At 38.7% G+C, this 20,536-nt stretch overlaps 1 protein-coding gene across 3 annotated transcripts in view; it reads left to right on the forward strand.

Annotated features, from left to right (window-relative positions):
* Nucleotides 1–20,536, forward strand: part of ADAMTS19 (ADAM metallopeptidase with thrombospondin type 1 motif 19) — a 326,693-nt gene that overhangs the window by 158,493 nt on the left and 147,664 nt on the right. For all 3 annotated transcript variants that reach the window (XM_065599319.1, XM_005303066.5, XM_065599318.1), the window contains one exon: nucleotides 207–250. In XM_065599319.1, coding sequence (XP_065455391.1) covers nucleotides 207–250 — 44 coding nt within the window. The remainder of the gene's footprint in view (nucleotides 1–206; nucleotides 251–20,536) is intronic.

The following is a 20,536-nucleotide window of genomic DNA, read 5'->3' on the forward strand; positions in this document are numbered from 1 at the left end:
TAACCCTAAATCTGCTCTGCGGATAAACTAATATTAAAGTGTTCTCATTTATCCCAGCATTTGCTTCACTATGCTCCTTGTTGAGAACTCCTTGTAGTTATTCACTGAGCCATACGAAATATGTGCAAATGGCTCACACAATCATTAGTGATCTAACAGTATGGCTTGCTTAAAATTTGTCTTTTTTCCTCCTCGCCCGATTCTAGGAAGGATTTCTGCGTACATAAAGATGAACCATGTGATACTGTTGGTAAGTAAATAAATGTAAAACATATTTATTTATTTATTTATTTATATATTCTTATAAAGTCAGTGTTGTGTAAATATGTAATGTTGAGTGAACATATCAACATTTGCGGATTAATATTTATAACTAGTTAATGCTAAAACTGTTTAAAATTGCTATGATAAACAGACTGGATTTGTGCCTGTCATTAACAAAACAATATAACAAAGTGAAAAAAACCTTGACTTTTTAATCTTTTCATTTTAACAGATTCTTCAAACCATTTTTTCTTACTCCCTTGGAAGTTTAACACTTTCATATTGTGTTTCCAGTAAATTTGAATTAAGAACATTAAACTAAAAGGGGTGTTTATAGTTTATTTAAAATGTAGCAGGTTTCTTTTTGTTCAGAATATATATTATAAAAAAGATTATGCCTTAGGTACAATATGTCTTAAGAGTGTAGCTTTTTAGAAGCACACAAGAATATGTCAAATAGCGTGTAAGACATTTTTGGCACCGTTCAATTAAAAATGGACACTTATTACACTACACATACCTTTATATAGTACTTGCCATATTCCCTATACTTACAATGGGACATAACTCAAATTTAATAAATGTAACTACTTTAGGAGTCAGATATCCAGTTTTAATGGCACCTACAGTAAACAGTGTCCTCAGTTGAAAAGCCACCGTGTTAGAGACTGAGTCAACCCCAGAAGACAATATACTCCTATCGAAGCATGTAGTGTTCAGTGTCCTGACCAAGGTCAGATTGCAACAAGTAGAACTTGAACTCAATTGACTCTTTTCCCACACCAGTGAGACAACCATTTTCATCACCAGCTTTGGTAGGAGAAGTCTATAGTGCATACCATGTAAAAGTACACATTTACTGCAGTAGCTGATGGCACTGTCCATGCTAGTAGGACAGCTCTTCAATACTAGCTCTGGTGGGAGAACTGAGGTGTGCCATGTTGGATATCAAGGTTACATAATGAGACCTAGTTTAAGTGGGCAAAGATTCATTATGGTCAGTGGAGTGATATCGTTTTTACCCCAGGTCAGAATTTGGCTCCTAGCACCCATAATGACAGTTCAAGTGTAGTCACAATTGTTCAATATACAGGTAGATTCAACAAAATTAAGACAGCACAGGTGGCTGTTTAACCACTTTGAATTTACAGAAAAGAAAAGTTTTGTAGGATGTGACTTTGCCTGTAAGGCACAGGATTAAGCAGTAGTAGGAACATTTTGCCTGATTCACAGCAGTAGCATTTAAAGACATTCCTTATGACTTAGATTCTTGTCATTGACTCTAGTGTTGTTCCTTTTTGAGTTTTCATCCCAAAGATATGTGTCTATGTGGTAGAGTTGGATGGGGCACTTCAGTGCTGTAGTGTCTATCTTAGCGGTCAGGGACTGGTAGTGCTCACTATTTCTTCCACTTGTTGGCCACTTAGTTGGGTAAGTTTTTTTTGTATAAGTACGTTTTTTTGGAAGTTGGCAAGAGTTGATTCATGATGCTTATTTCTTCTTGCCTTGTGATGGGAAGAACAGTTATTTTCACCTGAAGGAGAAAGTTATCTGACCAGGAAGTTCTTACATTTCTTATATCTACATCCAGGCTGAGGATCTTGGTCCAGAGTACAGGCAGTGGGTCCGGGTCTGGAGACTACCCATGACAAATCTTAGATGGAGGGTTCAGACGGGAAGCTTAATGCTGTTGCATCTGAGGCATAGTTTGCATGGATATTGAAATCTCCCACTATGATGAGCCTTCTGAATTTAATGACCATTTTGCCTGCATTTCTGTCAGGTCAGTTGGAAATCTTTTGGTATCTGGTGATTTGTAAATTAATAGGATGCCTGAAATAGTTTTGTGTCTGGATTTCACGTATAAAGAAGATGCACTCAAAGCATTTTTTTTTTTCAATTAAGCTTTACCTTCATTTCAGCACTGGAGAGAATAGAATGTCTATTTTGTCTCCAGATTTGTTGTCTCTGGGCCTGAGTCTGTGGTCTATACAGTGGGTCAGCAAACAAGCTGAGTTAGTACTGGACCTGCAGGGTCAATAAACCAAATTTCTTGATGCAGACCAAGTGATGCAGATTAATTGGTGATAAATACATGGAAAGTTTAAGGTTTGTTGTCTATTGATGTAGAGTTGATCTATATAAAGATCCTTCTGATTTGGTACTGTAGGAGGTGACTGACTGTACCAGACTGACATTGGCTGATGTTTCTGATGTTTATTTCTTCTTTTATAATTTGTATTGATAGGGGTGTGGTCTGCCTGATTGGCAGTACTGGTGAACTAGTGGTTTGCTGAATACCTTGAGTGGCAAGAATGCTCAACTTTCCAGAGGGCTGAGTTAAGCCATATTGTGAAGTGATGGTGACATAGTTTTGCTTTAGAGTAGTTCAAAATGGAATCCTGAGAGATTGGTAATCTTATTGCTGTAGGGAAGGGAAGAAACCAGGAGCCATTGAGCAGCTCAAGCCCTTTGTCTGGTTGTAACAATAGTGCCATTGTGGAGGACTGGTGAGGATAACAGGCAGAAGGAATGAAGCTTTGGGAGAGTCTTTCATTGGGGTCTAGCTCAAGGGCAGTAGCTCTTTTGATTCATTTCTGGGGTTGGGGCTACATGGAGTATCACAGCCTCAGTTTCAGAATTTGAAAATCAGTAGGGAGGTGAGGTCACAGTTTACTGAATATGTTCTTCAGCGATTTCTGGGGCTGCTGCACTCCTACTGGAGAAAAAAGGGGAAAGTTTAAAAAATTGGAAGCTGTTATCCTCAAGGTACAGAAGACAGGGTGGTCCATCTCCTGTTGTTCCAACTGTTGTCATGTGCCAAATGAATTCTTAGTTCCCCAAAGAAGTGGCTCAGAATATGAAGTTTCCTTGTGATCTGAAATACTATTTGTTTTTATAAAATAAATCTATTATTTCCCCCAGGCAGAGTATAGAGTACTGTGAGGCATAGCATATAGTTAGAAGGACAGATTTCTTTCTAGCTAAAATCAGTGTTAATCTATTAATTAGACTTTGGATGGTGCTGAAGACTAATTATAACTTTTTGCCCTTTTCTTGGAGGTTGGGACTATTGCCTCTACGGTGTCCTACATCTCTGCCTGGCTAGGAGCAAGATCGTTACATCAATGTTATGAGGATTATAGAGCTAGATGTAAATCTTGGGGCAGGTGGGCGCCCTTAAGTGCATGAGTGTCTTAATTTAGCATCTTTGATTTTGCTTTTACTAGGTTCTGTAAACCACAAAGCTGATTTTAGGTTTAGATTAGACGGTGAGCAAAAGTTCGATAGAAGGTAAGCAAGAGAAGTATGATCTTACAATAAATCTTCACATAACATGTTTATAGGCAAAAAGAGATGGTACGTTCCAGAAATGCTTAACATACTATAAATTACAGCATTTGCCAAAGGAAGTCAATGAAAAATGCTAATGTAATATCAGCTGAACAATTCCCAGCTGTCCAAAGATTACAAAAAATATGGACACATCAAAATACACATTTTTATCTTGTGTGGCAAGGAGAGTGATAAGGCAGCTCACTGTGAAACATTAATGTAACCATCCGTGTTATTCACCCCACATGATTCTTACAGGTTGTGTTTTTCAGCATAATACCCAATAACAAAATGGAGAACATGCGAAAGGAACCTTGAAGGAGGATTATTAAAGGATGGGTTGTATTAACTAATGGGTATTGTCATGTCAGACTCTAATTCTTCCCAGTGATGGGCACTAGACAGATAATTGTTGGATTTAGTGTTTATTCATTAAATGCCATCACTGCTCAAGATGTTATTTTAGGCTTGACATGAGTACACATTTACCTAGATGAATAAATGCCAGTATTGAGTTATATAATCTAGATTTGAGTGTATTTGTATGGCAAGGAAACCAAAGTTTTAAGAGCCTCCTATCTTGTTTTGCACAAGGTTTTATGTTGAGTGCTGCTTCTTGAAGTATTTTATTCATTGTGTCTTAGAAATATGGATTTTTTTACAGTTTTTGTGTGATAATCTTACAATTTAAAGCTCTGTTTACTAATCCCCCTCCCCCCAAAAAAGTGCGTATGCAAAATTTATTGTCCGTCCTTTAAAGATTTAATTATGCTTTAGATTCAGGAACAAATGGCTATAAAGGCTACTAAATTTCCTGAAATATTTCACATTTTAGAATATAGATTTTTTTTTTTTAGCTTCTGATTTTCAATTTTTTTTATGAAGGATTGCACTATAGGTATAAGAGCTTGGAAAATTTTGCTGTAGCTAGTAGAGTCTTTGGGCCATGTTTTGATCATACATTGTGCAAATCCATAGTAATTCCAATTACTTCCTTCTTGATTGAGTTCACTTTCCTATAAAATAATAGGGCTAGATCCTTGCATGCTGTAAAACAATTTAGATCCATTTACTTAAGTGTATTGATTTCAGTGTTGCCAACTCTCATGATTTTATGATGAGTCTTGCAATATTTGATGTCTTTCATAAAGCCACAGCTGCTGGAATCAAGAGATTGTATAAGAAACTGATCTTTTTAAAACAATTTGTTTCTAGCCCTTATGGTTGCAGAGGAAAGCTCAGAAAGTGTGTCCTAAAGGCTCAGAAACAAGAAGGCAAATAAAAAGAACCAAACATTTATTATTTAAATCAAATCTCATTATTTTTAAGACAATCTCATGATTTTGGGGGCAAAAGTATGCAAATTGAAAAACTACTTGCATACTATGCTGATGTGTGCTATAGAAAACAGGAGGGAGGCAGAGAGAGAACCCTGTTTTTTTTCTTTCCCCCCTAGTTCTTGTCTGTTGTGGTAAGGGTTATTTATAACAATAGTAGGTTCAAAATTTTCAGATGGAAATAATTTTTCGAGTTGTTTGTGTCCCTTTAAAAACAATATTACCAACTTGTTCTTCTACCAGCTGAAAACTGAATCTACCCCTTGTCCACAGAGGAGCCAGTGGAGGGAGTGGTTCCTTCCCCTTCCTGGCCAGGCTGTTCCTTGCTTCTAGGTTGGGCCCTATGAAGGGCCATTTGTCTACTTCCCCTGTCTTGTCCTATTCTTTGCTGGGTCTTGCTGAAGGGCGTGTGTGGGTGAAAATTCCTTCCCCTTTTGCACCAGCGCAGCAAGCGCGTGCCTGGGGCGGCAAGCTGCGGGGGCGGCCTGCCAGTCGCTGTGAGGGCGGCAGGCAGGCCTCTTTCGGCGGCATGCCTGTGGGAGGTCTGCCGGTCCCACAGCTTTGGCGGCAATTCGGTGGTGGGGACGCCGATGGCGCGGCACTGGCGGACCTCCTGCAGGCATGCCGCCGAATCCGCGTTACCAGCTGACCGCCTGCAGGCTTACCGCCGACAGCCGTCTGCCTGCCATGCTTGAGGTGGCAAAAAACATAGAGCTGCCCCTGTTTGCTACTCAGGTCTTCCTACCAGTCCCAGGGTCTCTTTCATTCTCCTGGGCTCCCTGAAGAGAGAGAGAGTGTGGGGACAGAGACACCTCTCAAGTCCATAGAGGGGCTTTGGTTAGGGGGTACATCTCCCTTTTGCGGTCCACCATTTCTTCTCTTTCCCTGTCCCAAAGAGGCTGTTATTGAGTTGTGTAAGCAGGATGAGCTTTTGAAAAAGATTTCTGTTTCTGTCCGCTTCTTGTAGGTGTCTGTTCCTGCAAAAATACATTGTACAACTGATTCTTCATTGAAAAAGAATTGACACAACAAGAATTACGCACATCAATATTCATGGGGAAAATACATTTTATGAACAATTAATTGGATGAAAAAATAATATATGAAAACAACTGTAGTATAGATAGAAATTACCCTGAGAAATAATGTTCCTAAATCAAATATTTGTGCATTATTAAATTTAAATAATAGTCCATGTCTTAGATTTTGGAATTATCTAGAGGGGAGCTAATTTTCAACTCATACTTCTGGGTTTTTTGTTAGAGGAGTCCAAATGAAGGTTAAAATCGTTAAACAAAACTCCTAAAGAGGTAATTTAAAATTATTGTCCCTTATACAGAGATTTAATTAACAAATCTATTTGCTATTTCTAAGGAAAAATATTCTGTACTCAAAAAGTAAGTCCTGTACATTTGGAGGAAATCACTGGTCCAGGGGAGCTGCAGGAGTGATTGTGCACAAGTAGATACATGTACCATTTGCAGGTTGTTGTTTTATGAATGCCATTCTTCCATTTTATAGTAAATTATCAGTTGCATTCCCTGCAGGCAATATTTTTTCTAAGTCTGCACTGAAGATTGAACTTTTCAAACATTAGTTGCTATGCACCTGAATCTCATTATTGTACTATGCACTGTGTTGCCTGATTTTTCAGGTTATATTGCCTCTGATACCACCTCAGAAGTCCACAGGTGTACAACACATGTGCTACATAAAATCTTGCATTTGCAGTCACTGTTTCTAGAAGATTGATGGCAGCTAGAAAAATGTCCTTGTGACACTGATTGCTGTAAAGTGGAAAACAAAAGCTAGTATTTCCAGTTTTAGTTTACTCAAATCTTTTTTGGCTTGTTTTGCAGACTATTTAACTGAAGTGTATCAGAAAAGGATAAACGCTTTTCTTGGTATCTATAGACTGGCCTCCAGTTTATCCATTATGTTGAAACGGAGTCATTTTATAGGTGAATTTTGCTTGAGATGGACTGAACTTAAAACTTGGTCATTTCAGCAATAAGGTATCTTTGCAGCAGATGGAGATACTTTTTATTAGCTTAAAGTCAACATAGCTATGTAGCACTATAGAAACAAGCTTACAAAATTGATACCATTTGCTTGTAATCTCCAAGCCCCATTTGAATTTACCAAGTAATAAGAAGTCTCAGAATGGCAAATGAAGCTTTCCTGATTCTTTAAGAAAGACAGTTTCCCCAGTGATTTATGGATCTCAGAGGAGTGTATGTGCAGAGTTCTCCTGAGGAGGAGGTAATTAAATAGAAGTTCCTGCCAAACAATATTTCATTGCTGTGCAAATTTAGTCTTTCACAGTTTTATCATCTTAGATGACATTGTAAAAGTGCACATTTTACAGGTATCCCAATACTTGTTTTGGGTTCAGAGTCCTAATATATTCTTTTAATTTGTTAAAGCACCAACAGTGAAACCATTGTTGCCCAAAGCTGTTTCTTTAAAATGTTTGCTACTAAAATGTTTATGTGAAAGTACCGTAATAATGTCTAAGTAGCCCAGGAATTATGACATTGAAGACATTATGACATATAAACACTCTCTTTGTGTGCTATTTCAGGAATTTAGTCTAAATTACTGTATTACTTTAACTTGGTTATAGCTGAGTGTTGTACAGCAGTAAGCTAATAGTAGAAAATTCAAAAGGCCATCAAATCCCTATTCTCAAGTAAAGTACCTCACCTAGCATACAAGATACAAATGACAACTGGTAGTTAAACAACCAACTACAAAAATAAACTGCATGCAACAAACTAAAATGGAAAAAAAAATTTCTTTCTCATCCTACAAGGTGCCATTGATGGATTTTTCTGTATCCCAAGGGGAAGAGCTGGGTCAAAGTTGTAGATCCTCAGGGTATTTCTACATAGCAATTAGACTCCTACAGCTGGCCTGTGCCAGCTGGCTCAGGCTAAGGGGTTGCTAAATTGCAGTGTAGATATCCAGGCTCGGGCTGCAGCCTAAGCTATTGGACCCTCTCACCTCACAGAGTCCTAGAGCCCCAACTCCAACCCAAGCCCAAACATCTACACTGCCATTAAATAGCCCCTTACCTGAGCCCCAATAGCCCAAGTCAGCTGGCATGGGCCAGCGCAGGTTTTTAATTGCAGTGTAGACATAGAACACCTAACCTTCTGTTCTCTTGTCTGTGTTCCATGGGACAGTCACCAGATCCAGCCCTTCCTACCAAGAGTTGACAGAAATAAACTGTCAGGCAGATCTTCATGGTCCAACAAAAGTTACGTCTTGATATTCTAAAAGTAAACCCTTGTGGCCTGCTTACCAGATAACAATCTTGATATTCTAAAAGTAAACCCTTGTGGCCTGCTTACCAGATAACAATCAGCCAGAGAAGCTTTGTAAGAACACAAGCATTAGCACATACATAAATTTAAATACAAAATAAAAAATCCTCACACAATATTTCCTATGGGGAAAGGAAGGGACCAAAAAAAAAAAAAAAGAGAGGAAGAACCATGCGTCACATATTAGTTACACTGCCTAATAGGCTACTAGAAAATGCTCAAATGCCACAGTGGTGGACACAGTATAAGAAGCTAAACAGAACAGAAGTACTGAAATTGGTGTGCAAAAGGTACGTTTTTCAAAAACTGCTCCAGCGAGACACTATTGGAGGACACAGAGGCATGTGTTAATGTAAAAGGTCTATATCCGGACATATAGAATGTTACTTCTGAATATTTTAGAGTTGAAAACAGCTAATTTTGACCACCATTGAAAAACTGATGTTCTGTTCCGTTTCAACAGTAAAAAATTATTCCAGGTTGCCAGTTTAAAACCAGACTAGGTGGGCAGTGACTGAAATTTGTTAACATCTGGCCACACCTAGTCACTAGAAGGCTTAGGTAATAGTTCAGATTAGTGTTTTTCTGGGTTTGATTTCAAGTATAACCAGATTTGTTGTGTTTCTTCTGTTGTAAATATTGCATTCTGAACAACCAGGGAATAAAGCCATCTGAAGTATTGTTACGGTTCAGGACTGAATGAGCAAACCCCTAGAAGTAGTTCTGCCAGGGCAAGGGTAAGACCCATCTATTAACTTAGTACCATGCTATCTTGAGTCCTGTATGTTCTATGACATGTATCCAGGCTGTTGCGCTGGTATATTTCATGGGGACTAAATTCACAAAAACAACAAAAGGTATCTCAAGGTTCAAAGGTTTTGAACTCTCACCATCTGCATTGGCCATGCCCCTTCCATTGAAAGTGAAACCACCACTAATACAAGATCTTCCAGGAGTGTCTCCTGCAAAAGAAAGACGGTTTTGTAGCTAAAGGACTGGACTAGAATTTAGGCAATTTCGGTTCAGTATTTAGCCTTGCAAAAGACTTCCCATGTGAATGACTTCCATTGTGTGATCTTGGGTAAATCACTTAATCTTTCAGCCTCAGTTTCCCATCTGTGCAATAGGGATGATAATACTTTCCTACCTCACAGTTTTATTGTGATCATAGATTAATTGATATTTGCAAAGTGGTCCAATGCTACAATGGAGAGAGTTTTTTTCTTGAATTTGGATTTTTTTCATATACAATTTTTATATAATTGATAGAAAAACTATTTACAAATATTTACTCAGCTTTGCTTCATAAAACTTATTTTTCTCAAAAGTATAGTGACTGTGAAGTACAGCAGCAACACTTAAATGTAACCTGTTGTTACTATTAGAGACTCATCTGCATAAAAAAATTTTTTTTCAAATGGCAGCACGTATGAATACAAAAATGTTTTTCCTAAACTCTAAAAAGTTTTAGTTGATATTTCTGAATAGTTTTGTCCATTTGTCATGGGTGTTGTAATACTGACATTTAATAACTCAAAAACTAACAACAATATTTAACCAAAAGTTGACCGATCCTATTCAACTTATTCATAAATGATCTGGAGAAAGGGGTAAACAGTGAGATGGCAAAGTTTGCAGATGATACTAAACTGCTAAAGATAGTTAAGTCCAAAGCAGACTGTGAAGAACTTCAAAAAGATCTCACAAAACTAAGTGATTGGGCAACAAAATGGCAAATGAAATTTAATGTGAATAAATGTAAAGTAATGCACATTGGAAAAAATAACCCCAACTATACATACAATATGATGGGGGCTAATTTAGCTACAACAAGTCAGGAAAAAGATCTTGGAGTCATCGTGGATAGTTCTCTGAAAATGTCCACGCAGTGTGCAGAGGCGGTCAAAAAAGCAAATAGGATGTTAGGAATCATTAAAAAGGGGATAGAGAATAAGACTGAGAATATATTATTGTCCTTATATAAATCGATGGTATGCCCTCATCTCGAATACTGCGTACAGATGTGGTCTCCTCATCTCAAAAAAGATATACTGGCACTAGAAAAGGTTCAGAAAAGGGCAACTAAAATGATTAGGGGCTTGGAACAGGTCCCATATGAGGAGAGATTAAAGAGGTTAGGACTCTTCAGCTTGGAAAAGAGGAGACCAAGGGGGGATATGATAGAGGTATATAAAATCATGAGTGATGTGGAGAAAGTGGATAAGGAAAAGTTATTTACTTATTCCCATAATACAAGAACTAGGGGTCATCAAATGAAATTAATAGGCAGCAGGTTTAAAACAAATAAAAGGAAGTTCTTCTTCACGCAGCGCACAGTCAACTTGTGGAACTCCTTACCTGAGGAGGTTGTGAAGGCTAGGACTATAACAGAGTTTAAAAGAGAACTGGATAAATTCATGGTGGTTAAGTCCATTAATGGCTATTAGCCAGGACGGATAAGGAATGGTGTCCCTAGCCTCTGTTTGTCAGAGGGTGGAGATGAATGGCAGGAGAGAGATCACTTGATCATTGCCTGTTAGGTTCACTCCCTCTGGGGCACCTGGCATTGGCCACTATCGGTAGACAGGATACTGGGCTAGATGGACCTTTGGTCTGACCCGGTACGGCCTTTCTTATGTTCTTATGAGTCTGTGGCTTTTTAAAATTTCTTTCTTTCTCTTGCAACTTTTCTAAGGTTTATTGTTTAATGTCATTTGAGTTATAAATATATTGAGTTCCCTAGAAAGGATCTCCATGTGGTACAATATTAGTCCATTAACAGGTTTCTGTTATAAAAATAAGTTTAACATACAAAATATTTTAATCAATTAAAGGAAGTCTGACTTACACAAATTGCACACTAAGACTCCTGTTGATATCTGTGGGAGTTACATGTCAGGAAGGCTGCATGATACAGCCCTAATTAGATCCAAATAAATTTAAAACAAAAATTGGGCTGATGATATCATGAATCATCAGATTAATTAGTGCCATCAAAACCCCATGTTGCACTTTATTGGGGAAAAACAGTGTCAGTTTGTTTTACCCTCTTTCCCTTTCTGATGGATGCACAGTTCCTTGGACATGGTAAGCCTATCTTTGGTGTAGCAATCTGAGGGTTTTTATTAGTACAGTGCAAAGGAAATACACTTTCATTTTGATTAGTCCAGATTTCCTCTCTGGATTTGGAGAGTGTGTTATAGAAAATCTGTTCTGTTTTATTGAATTTGAGGGGTGAAATCCTCGCCCCATTGAAGTTATTGGCAAAACCCTCATTCATTCAGTGGAGCCATGGATTGCACCCATGGACTATTGGGAGTGTGTTTTCATACTGTGCTGTAAATCATACCAAAGAGTTAGGTTACAGCATGTTGGGCCATATTCTAGTCTCTTGCTCCAGTGTTTTACCTTAGTATTCTGAATTGTACTAGTGTAACACAGACCAGATTCTCTCTCACTCTCTTACTTGCAGTTGACACTAAACTGGGAGGAGTGGTAGATATGCTGGAGGATAGGGATAGGATACAGAGGGACCTAGACAAATTAGAGGATTGGGCCAAAAGAAATCTGATGAGGTTCACCAAGGACAAGTGCAGAGTCCTGCACTTGGGACGGAAGAATCCCATGCACTTCTACAGACTAGGGATCGAATGGCTAGGCAGCAGTTCTGCAGAAAAGGACCTAGGGGTTACAGTGAACAAGAAGCTGGATATGAGTTGACAGTATGCCCTTGTGGCCAAGAAAGCTAACGGCATTTTGGGCTGTATAAGTAGGGGCATTGCCAGCAGATCAAGGGATGTGATCATTCCCCTCTATTCAACATTGGTGAGGCCTCATCTGGAGTACTGTGTCCAGTTTTGGGCCCCACACTACAAGAAGGATGTGGAAACATTGGAAAGAGTCCAGCGGAGGGCAACAAAAATGATTAGGGGGCTGGAGCACATGACTTACAAGGAAAGGCTGAGGGAACTGGGATTGTTTAGTCTGAAGAAGAGAAGAATGAGGGGGGATTTGATAGCTGCTTTCAGCTACCTGAAAGGGAGTTCCAAAGAGGATGGATCTAGACTGTTCTCAGTGGTACCAGATGACAGAACAAGGAGTAATGGTCTCAAGTTCCAGTGGGGGAGGTTTAGGTTGGATATTGGGAAATCTTTTTCACTAGGATGGTGGTGAAGCACTGGAATGGGTTACCTAGGGAGGTGGTGGAATCTCCTTCCTTAGAGGTTTTTAAGGTCAGGCTTGACAAAGCCCTGGCTGGGATGATTTAGTTGGGGATTGATCTTGCCTTGAGCAGGGGATTGGACTAGATGACCTCCTGAGGTCCCTTCCAACCCTGATATTCTGTGATTCTATTAATGTATTTTGGAGCCCTTAACTAATTTTGTAGTTGAGGTTTTATCTTAGTTTTCATTATAAAACTAGTTTTGATCATGATCCACTCATCTTTAAAAAAAAATAAAAGTCCTTTCTGCCTGAAATTTTTTGGGGGAGCATATTGCCATTGGAGATTTTTTTCTGAAAATTCAGTTTACTACATAGCATACTGCATAGCCGGGATGCCAGATATCCTTTTAACAATTATATATAAAACAAGAAAATTCCTAGACAATGGTAATTAAGATAGGATTAAGGATGTAACAGTATATCAGTTACTTTTTTAAAAAAAGCCTTTTTAGATGCTGTAAGTATCTTTAAAAATAAGTATGATAGTTCATGGTTCCACACACCTTGACTCTGACTATGTAACAATATCAATTATCTGACCACCAGCAACCCTTTTACACCCAGCTCTCATAATAGTACCATCATACCTTTTCTACATTTCCAGGATGGATGACACTCATCTATGTATACAGAACTACAGACCACAATGCCGCATGTCATACCATCACATATGTGCCATCAACCCCCAAACAAAACTTCCATTTCAACTGCCTATATGTTTACTTTCAGTGCCACCTATATCATGTTTCTTATTCTCATATATATTACAATTCTAATGTTTCTGAGGCCATTCTACCTCATTTGAAGCCCAGAGTCAGCAAAGTATGTAACACATACCTAAGTTCCATTGAAATCAGTGTGATGTAAGCATATACTTGTGTTTTGCTGGATCTGGGCCTTAATCTTCCATGTAGTGTCCCTGTAATTCCTCAGTATACCTCCCTTATTTGCTTCCTGACTTAGATATTATACACTAAAACTTATACACCCTCCTTCTCTCTTGGAAGAATGTACATGTAACATTGTAAAACAGTGATAGGTATCTTTATACAACTCATACTCCCACATGTCTAGGTAATTTATAGAGTTTGAAATAGTGGGAGAATATTCAAGGATGGTGTTTAGACTGTTTGTGGAACCTTGACTTAGAATTAGGTTTTCTAACTTTTTTTTTTTCAACTTCAGTGTTCTGAAAGGCTTTTTTTAAAAAGTAACTGATATGTATTTACAGCCTTAATATATCTGGGGATTTTTTAATTCTTTTTCAAAAGATTTAAAATGGTTTATGATTCCTAAAAATGTAGTTAATATTTAGTAATATTTAGTGTACTTGGCATTAGCATCACATCTTGCATTTCTTACTCAGACAAAGCTCCTACAGTAGTCAGACAGTATTGTCTGAATAAAAATTTGGCTGTGATTCAGAACTGAACATATTTGCTTTTTGGAGAAAAGCATAAAATGTAATTACAAGATACTAATCCATTAGAATTTCTATTTATTTAAATAAATTACAGTACATATGTGGTATATATTACAGCAGTATTGTAAACAGTGTATACTTTCTAATTTTATCTTTTAACCCCGTACTTTGTATTTCAGATTAAAAAATGATGAAATATTAATGTTACTGAAAATACATGTAGTGGAAAAAAGGTAAAATAGAAAAGGGTATACTGGGAAAAATACTTAGTTTCAAAGGGCATGAAATTTCAGATGCCCTGGAGGTCATAAACAAATTAACACAGCATACAGTATATTTTACTAGTATACAAAAAGCCAGTGTTAACTCCTTGTTATTACCATGATATTTTTAGTTTTTAATAGTCATTTCTTTATGTCTTCAGTATGTGATTACCTTGTACTGTTAGCAACAATTCCTGATTTATACACAATCCTGGCATTTCTCACTTTTTCCAGCTGAATCCTTAAAGTTTATGTCAAGGAAAACCTTAAACTGTGATTCATGTCACCTAATTTTTTAATTAATGTTTCTAATGACATTTTTTTAATATCCATGAGGGATGAGATCATTTAAAAAACTGATTTTATTCATGGGCTGAGGCAGAGGTGAGCTGTAAAGATCCTTCTCCTCGTTTATTTTACCTTGCTAATCAGAACAATAATTGGATGGAGATAGTGATGTGTTTTTATCCCTTCGTATCCTAGATTAGGTGGATGCCTATGTTGCAGAGAATAAGAGCTATGGCTAGATTCTTTGATTCACTACATACATTTTTCATTGCTTCAGCAGGGGAACATCCACAGGGGATTATGTAGAAGAATCTCTGCTTTGCTGTCTCTTATGTGAGCTCCTCCGGGTGCCATTGCTATTTCTTTTACTGCTTCCCAGCGTAAGCAGGGAAGGGAGGCAAGGGATGAATTGGGGACAGAAGTGTGCGTGACTTCACTATGCCTGATTTTCTGCTGGCAGAAGGTTTTTCATCAGAGGATAAAGTTAAAACTGCAGCTTTATCTTATCCAGCATCTAAGAATTAGAGAGTTGCCATTAGCCCCTTCACTCCCCTGTCAATACATCGAGCCAATAAATGAATCCTGTGCAATTTGTCTCACTATATTCAATAATTCTGAGACAGGCCCCCCAAATCATGAGACTTTAAAAAAACAGGTATGGGGGGGGGTCTTCTTTTTTTTCTTCTGGGTTTTGAGTCCTTAGGGTTTGCATTTTCCATCTTTTTCTCTGTAACACTGAGAGGTAGAAACTTATTAATTTTTAAAATGTAAGTTGAAATCCTTATGTATTCACATGACTCCAGGACAAATTAGGGCTTTAAGAATTGCACCAAATATTATGACACTCACAATAAAATTGTGTGTGTTGGCAGCACTTCCTAAGTGTATAAACCACATAGTGAAAATACACTCGATAGTAATTTTTCCTTTCTGTCATCATATTTTGTGACTTCAGATTTCAGTCCACATATAGTTAATCCTGCCTCAGTGTAGGAGGATGGATTAGATGACCTCTTGAGGTCTCTTTCAGCCCTACATTCCTATGATTCTATATTTTACTTATAATTCAACTTTAAGGAACATGAAGTGATTATTGGACTCTAACTCACCCTCAGAAAGTAAAGAAATCCAGAAAATAAGGCTAAAAAGTCAATGCAATGATCATTCTGTATTTTATTTCATTATGGAAACAAATCATTGTCTTGATTTTAGGATGGAGTGAGTTCTTATTTTGTTTTTTATAAATTTAACTTAATTATTTTTGAGTTTTAGAGGGCATCAATCTATCTTTTAAAAATGTATATTTCGATATAATACGCTACTCTGGCATATCATCTTTCATTCAAAGACCCCAAAGTACTTTGCAAATATTAATTACCCTTTGGATTCCACTGCTCTTAAAATCCCAGTGTTGGAATGGAAGACCTAGTTATATAGGAGAAACTGAAACCTATATTCACTTGATAATTTTTCTTCCACTATTATCCGTATTAGCCATTCTGTCCCTGTGATGAGGTATACAGACCCCACACTGGGGAACATGGGTTTAATAAGATAGGGACTCATTTGGCCCCCCGTCACACCTATGAGAGAGATCAGACTTGGAGGGAGATGCTTAAAAAGGGAATACACAGAACAGTACGTGGCAGACCTGAGAGGAGAGCACACCTCCTGTCTACAGCTCATAGAGAGAGGGCTGACTGAAAAGAGCTCCTTGGATGACTGCTGCCTGGTAGCCCCTCTCTGAAAGAAGGGTGGGCTTGATGCTGATCCACCTTTTGAGGGGACTATTTCTCCATGTTAGCCTGTGAGCCTTTTTGGGGTCACAGCTTAACAGAAGCTTTAGCATACCTATGGGACAATTTGTGTTAATTTCTTTTTTGTGTTCGTTGACAATCCTGGAAGGGGCTCAGGAAGAGGGCTGAACTTTTCATGACTGGCCTGGCATGGTGGAATACCTGGACGTTGTAGAGCAGAGGCCTGAGTGAGTACAGGGGCTTGGCCTAGGGGAGCTCTGGAGAAAGAACCCAGTGACAACATGGTGGAGTATTGCAGTCATGATCTTTGCACCCCTGGAGAAGGGTGAGGCTTGAATGATCTGGACTGATAAACACTGAAACCTGGAGGTATGAGTTGATAGGCAGTAACAGTTGGGCAAACAAGTAACAGTTCTGATACAACCTCAGGGGCCCTGGAGTTTCACTCCCAGGGGCTGTAAGCCTGGTCCCAGCCACTGTGGTTGTGCCAGTGGTTGTGGTTGTGCCAGTGAGACTCATGAAAATGGGCTCTGAGGATGACCTGGAATGTTTCCTTGTAATGTTCAAGCACTGGCAGCTCAGTGGCCAGCTGAGCAGTTGGGTCATCTTGTTAATGCTTTAGCTGACCAGACCAGTGTAGGCTATATGCTGAGGGCCGTAAGCAGAAGCAATGCAAGAGTACAACCAGGGGATAGCGTGTGTATTGGACTACCTTGATATCACAGAGGAGACCTTTTGAAAGCCATTTCATGAAAAGAAATACCCCCAGGGAGCCTGGCCCCATGTAGTGGCCCAGAAATCGAGGGACTTATGCTGGCAATGGTTGAAGTCCAAGACTTGGATTGGAGTCCAGGTTGCTGAACTCTTGATAGAGCAATTCATCCACATACTCCCAGTTGAGGGTAAACACTAGCTACTCAAACACTGCATTAGCTATGGTCAGAGCTGATACAGTCCAAGTTATGGAGAACTATCTGGCTAATGAAACAGCTTTGGCAATGTTGTGTGAGAAGCTACCTGAGGCAAGTTGAAAGAGAACTTAGCCATGAGGATTGATGGTGTGTATCAGTTTCAATGCTAACTTCACAAAAAAAGGGCTAGAAACATACTTAAAGAAAGAAAGATGCTTCTCTTTCATGGAGCCCAAGGGCCAGCTTTATTAACAAGGGGCTCATGCAAGCTCCCATGAATAGCCTGTAACTCATCGGAATTATTTTATTGAATGACCAAAAATGTGAGGCTCCATATAGTCCCACAAAAAAACAAGCCTGGTTCCTAGCCCAATCACACCAGCATCTGAGGGCCCCAGGCTGGGCCCCATTATAAAACCCAGATGATGTAGGCCTGATTCTACATGAGGATAAGGGATCCTGGGGCCCCCATAGTCTCCTCACCAGGAACACCAGGGAGAGGAAGCAGGCAGGCCACACAGGCTACCTCGAGCATTAGTCCCAGGGCCAGAGCCCATGTGGCAAGCAATAGGAGTTGGTTTTACATCTAGGCACACAAGACACCTGTACCATGAATGCCCCAACATGGAATAGGTGTGGGTGATGGAAAGCCAATCCTGTAAGCTAACTCCAGTTAAATTAACTGTCCCTATCTGGATAAACAGGATGGAAACCTGGGGGGGGAGATCGACCTAAGATACACAACTTCAGCTACATGAATAGCCTAGCTGAAGTTGCATATTTTAGGTCGACTTACCTGGCTGTGAGGACGGCGGCGAGTCAACCGCTACCGCTGCCGCACCGCCGTCGACTCCGCTTCCATCTCTTGCCGCGGTGGATTTCCGGTGTGTGTGAGAGGGGAGAAGGGAGGGACATCTTCAGCTCCTCATGCAGGCTTTCTGCTGCAGAAGCAGAGCCCAGCTGCTTGTTCCTTTCAACCTTAGGAATGTAAATCTGAGTGTATATTGGTGTGTATCAGTTTCAATGCTAACTTCACAAAAAAAGGGCTAGAAACATACTTAAAGAAAGAAAGATGCTTCTCTTTCATGGAGCCCAAGGGCCAGCTTTATTAACAAGGGGCTCATGCAAGCTCCCATGAATAGCCTGTAACTCATCGGAATTATTTTATTGAATGACCAAAAATGTGAGGCTCCATATAGTCCCACAAAAAACCATAGTCCATGTCCAGAAGTACTTATAGTCTCCATGCAAGAAATGGACAATGAAACAGTTTGATGGAGAAGGAAAGATAAGAAATACAGCAACAAGACGATGTTGTTAGCCAGCAAAGGCATGTGCATGGGATGTTTGAACTTGTATTTTTAAAAGTTTAAAATAAATTTAAAAAAGAAAACAAGGAGGGCTGGCATGGTAAATGACTAGATCAAATAAGTAGACAGGGGTGGTTTTATGCAGGCCCTTGAAGGCAAATACAAGAACACTGAACTTGATATGATGGGGTGGGATAGGGCAGCAGAGAGATTCAGAAAGCATGTGATGTGCTTAGATATTGGACAAAGATGATTTTAGCAACTGCATTTTGTATGCATTGGAAGGGTGCAACACAGGTGTCAGGGAAGCTAGAGTAAAGGAGTTTCATTAATCAAGATAAGAGATAAGAACCTGAATGAGTTTTAGCTGCTGAAAAGAGACTTTTCAATTACTTCACTGTAGTTTTTTACTCCATTGGCATCATTATGTTGTGTTCCAAGACATTTGATAGTGCAGCATATTTCAAAATTGCTTAAACTGAAATTATACTTCATGACTATGGAAGGAAGCAGTGTTAACCATAGTGACTATTTTTGGATCTTATGTATCATTTTATGGAGAAATTTACAATAGGAGCTTCTTGTGGGCAAAGTATCACATTTTCTGCACTTCACATGAGCAGCATAGTAGGCATATACAGAGTCAGTTCTAAAAGTCTTATACCGACTTACACTAGAAAAACAAGAGATTTTCTTAAAGTTTTTCATGCTTTCTGTAAATTACAGAAAGTATTTAATTTTTGCAACATGAAATCCATGGTCACTCATACAGATTTGTAACCAGAAAAGATACGGAACAAACAAGTAGAATCTGTCAAACTAACGGAACTTATTAAGTACACCCACTATATTTTGCTTTCCATTAAGTCTAGAGAGTATATTTGAAGCTATGTTTTTTTATATTCCATAGCATACTCTTCTATGCAACGTGCTCTATGCTTGCTTGGCCTAGGGCCTTCAGTATACCTGATGAAGTTTTTGTAACCAAAAACTCAGTAGTTTGATGTGCTCCAGACATTTCAAAATGTTTTTTAAATCCACTAAGGCACTCTGTATATAATTTCAAAACAAATTATTTTAAATGCGTAAGTCAAAACCTTATTTGGAACTTAAACTGAATTGCAGTAGCAGCAAAGTATGCAATTGCAATGCTGTATCTAAATAGTAGGAAAGGGTCAGCTCCTTCCTAAAATTAAATCAAATTGTGTTTTACCGTATTAGCAAATATTCAAATTGTATTTCACTACAAACCCTACTTTGAACTCAGCCTATAGCTTGTGCACCTTATTTTTTTCTTAAAGTCAGATTGTGTGTGCAGCTGCTGCTATACTTGCAAGGCTCTAAAAATTGTTACACAGAGTACTCTGATTTGGCTGGAAAATTATTTGTTGCTTGCCTTTCTGGAAAAGATAACTGCTATTGAATAGCTGAAAAGCCAAGATGCAATCTCTCCCATAATTAGTCACCTGAGACTTCTGATTTGAGCACTAACAGACAACACATTCATCAACCTGACAAGTCGTAAAAGATGTAGTGTCTTGTGTCAGACCTTATTTGTCCCAAAGTTAGTAGTTTTTTAAAATAAATATATAGGACTGATGGTCATTCTCTGACATTATTCTTCTGTTACTCTTATGAAAAACTTCCCCTTCTACAGAATCTGAAAGATTATTTTCTATTTCAAAAAAACTTGCAAATAATTGCCCACTTTCAAAATGACTACCCTCTCTTGTTGTTCTCAATGGGACAGAGGCTCTAGAATGCCCTTAGCAAAGGTGGCCACCACTATTCACCATCTCCTCTCTACTTCCTGTTAGAACAAGGGGCTACCATATTCCCTCTGAATAGCTTGACTTCACTCTCATTGAAAACAATTGAAAGAGGGCACGTCAACCTCATTCTCACTGAAAACAATAGGAGATGGTACCCCTTTTAAAAGAGGGCAATTCTTCATGGAATTCTTTGTAGAATAACATTATCTTTCACCCCATGATGAGGAACAAAACTTCAGATATAAAAAGTAATGGCAAAACATGACCATGAATCAAAAATGGTCATTTTCAAAGACAGCCAGGTGGCACAAAATATACTCAG

The sequence above is a fragment of the Chrysemys picta genome, chromosome 6 (genome assembly GCF_011386835.1).
Source record: "Chrysemys picta bellii isolate R12L10 chromosome 6, ASM1138683v2, whole genome shotgun sequence".
Taxonomy (NCBI): domain Eukaryota; kingdom Metazoa; phylum Chordata; order Testudines; family Emydidae; genus Chrysemys; species Chrysemys picta.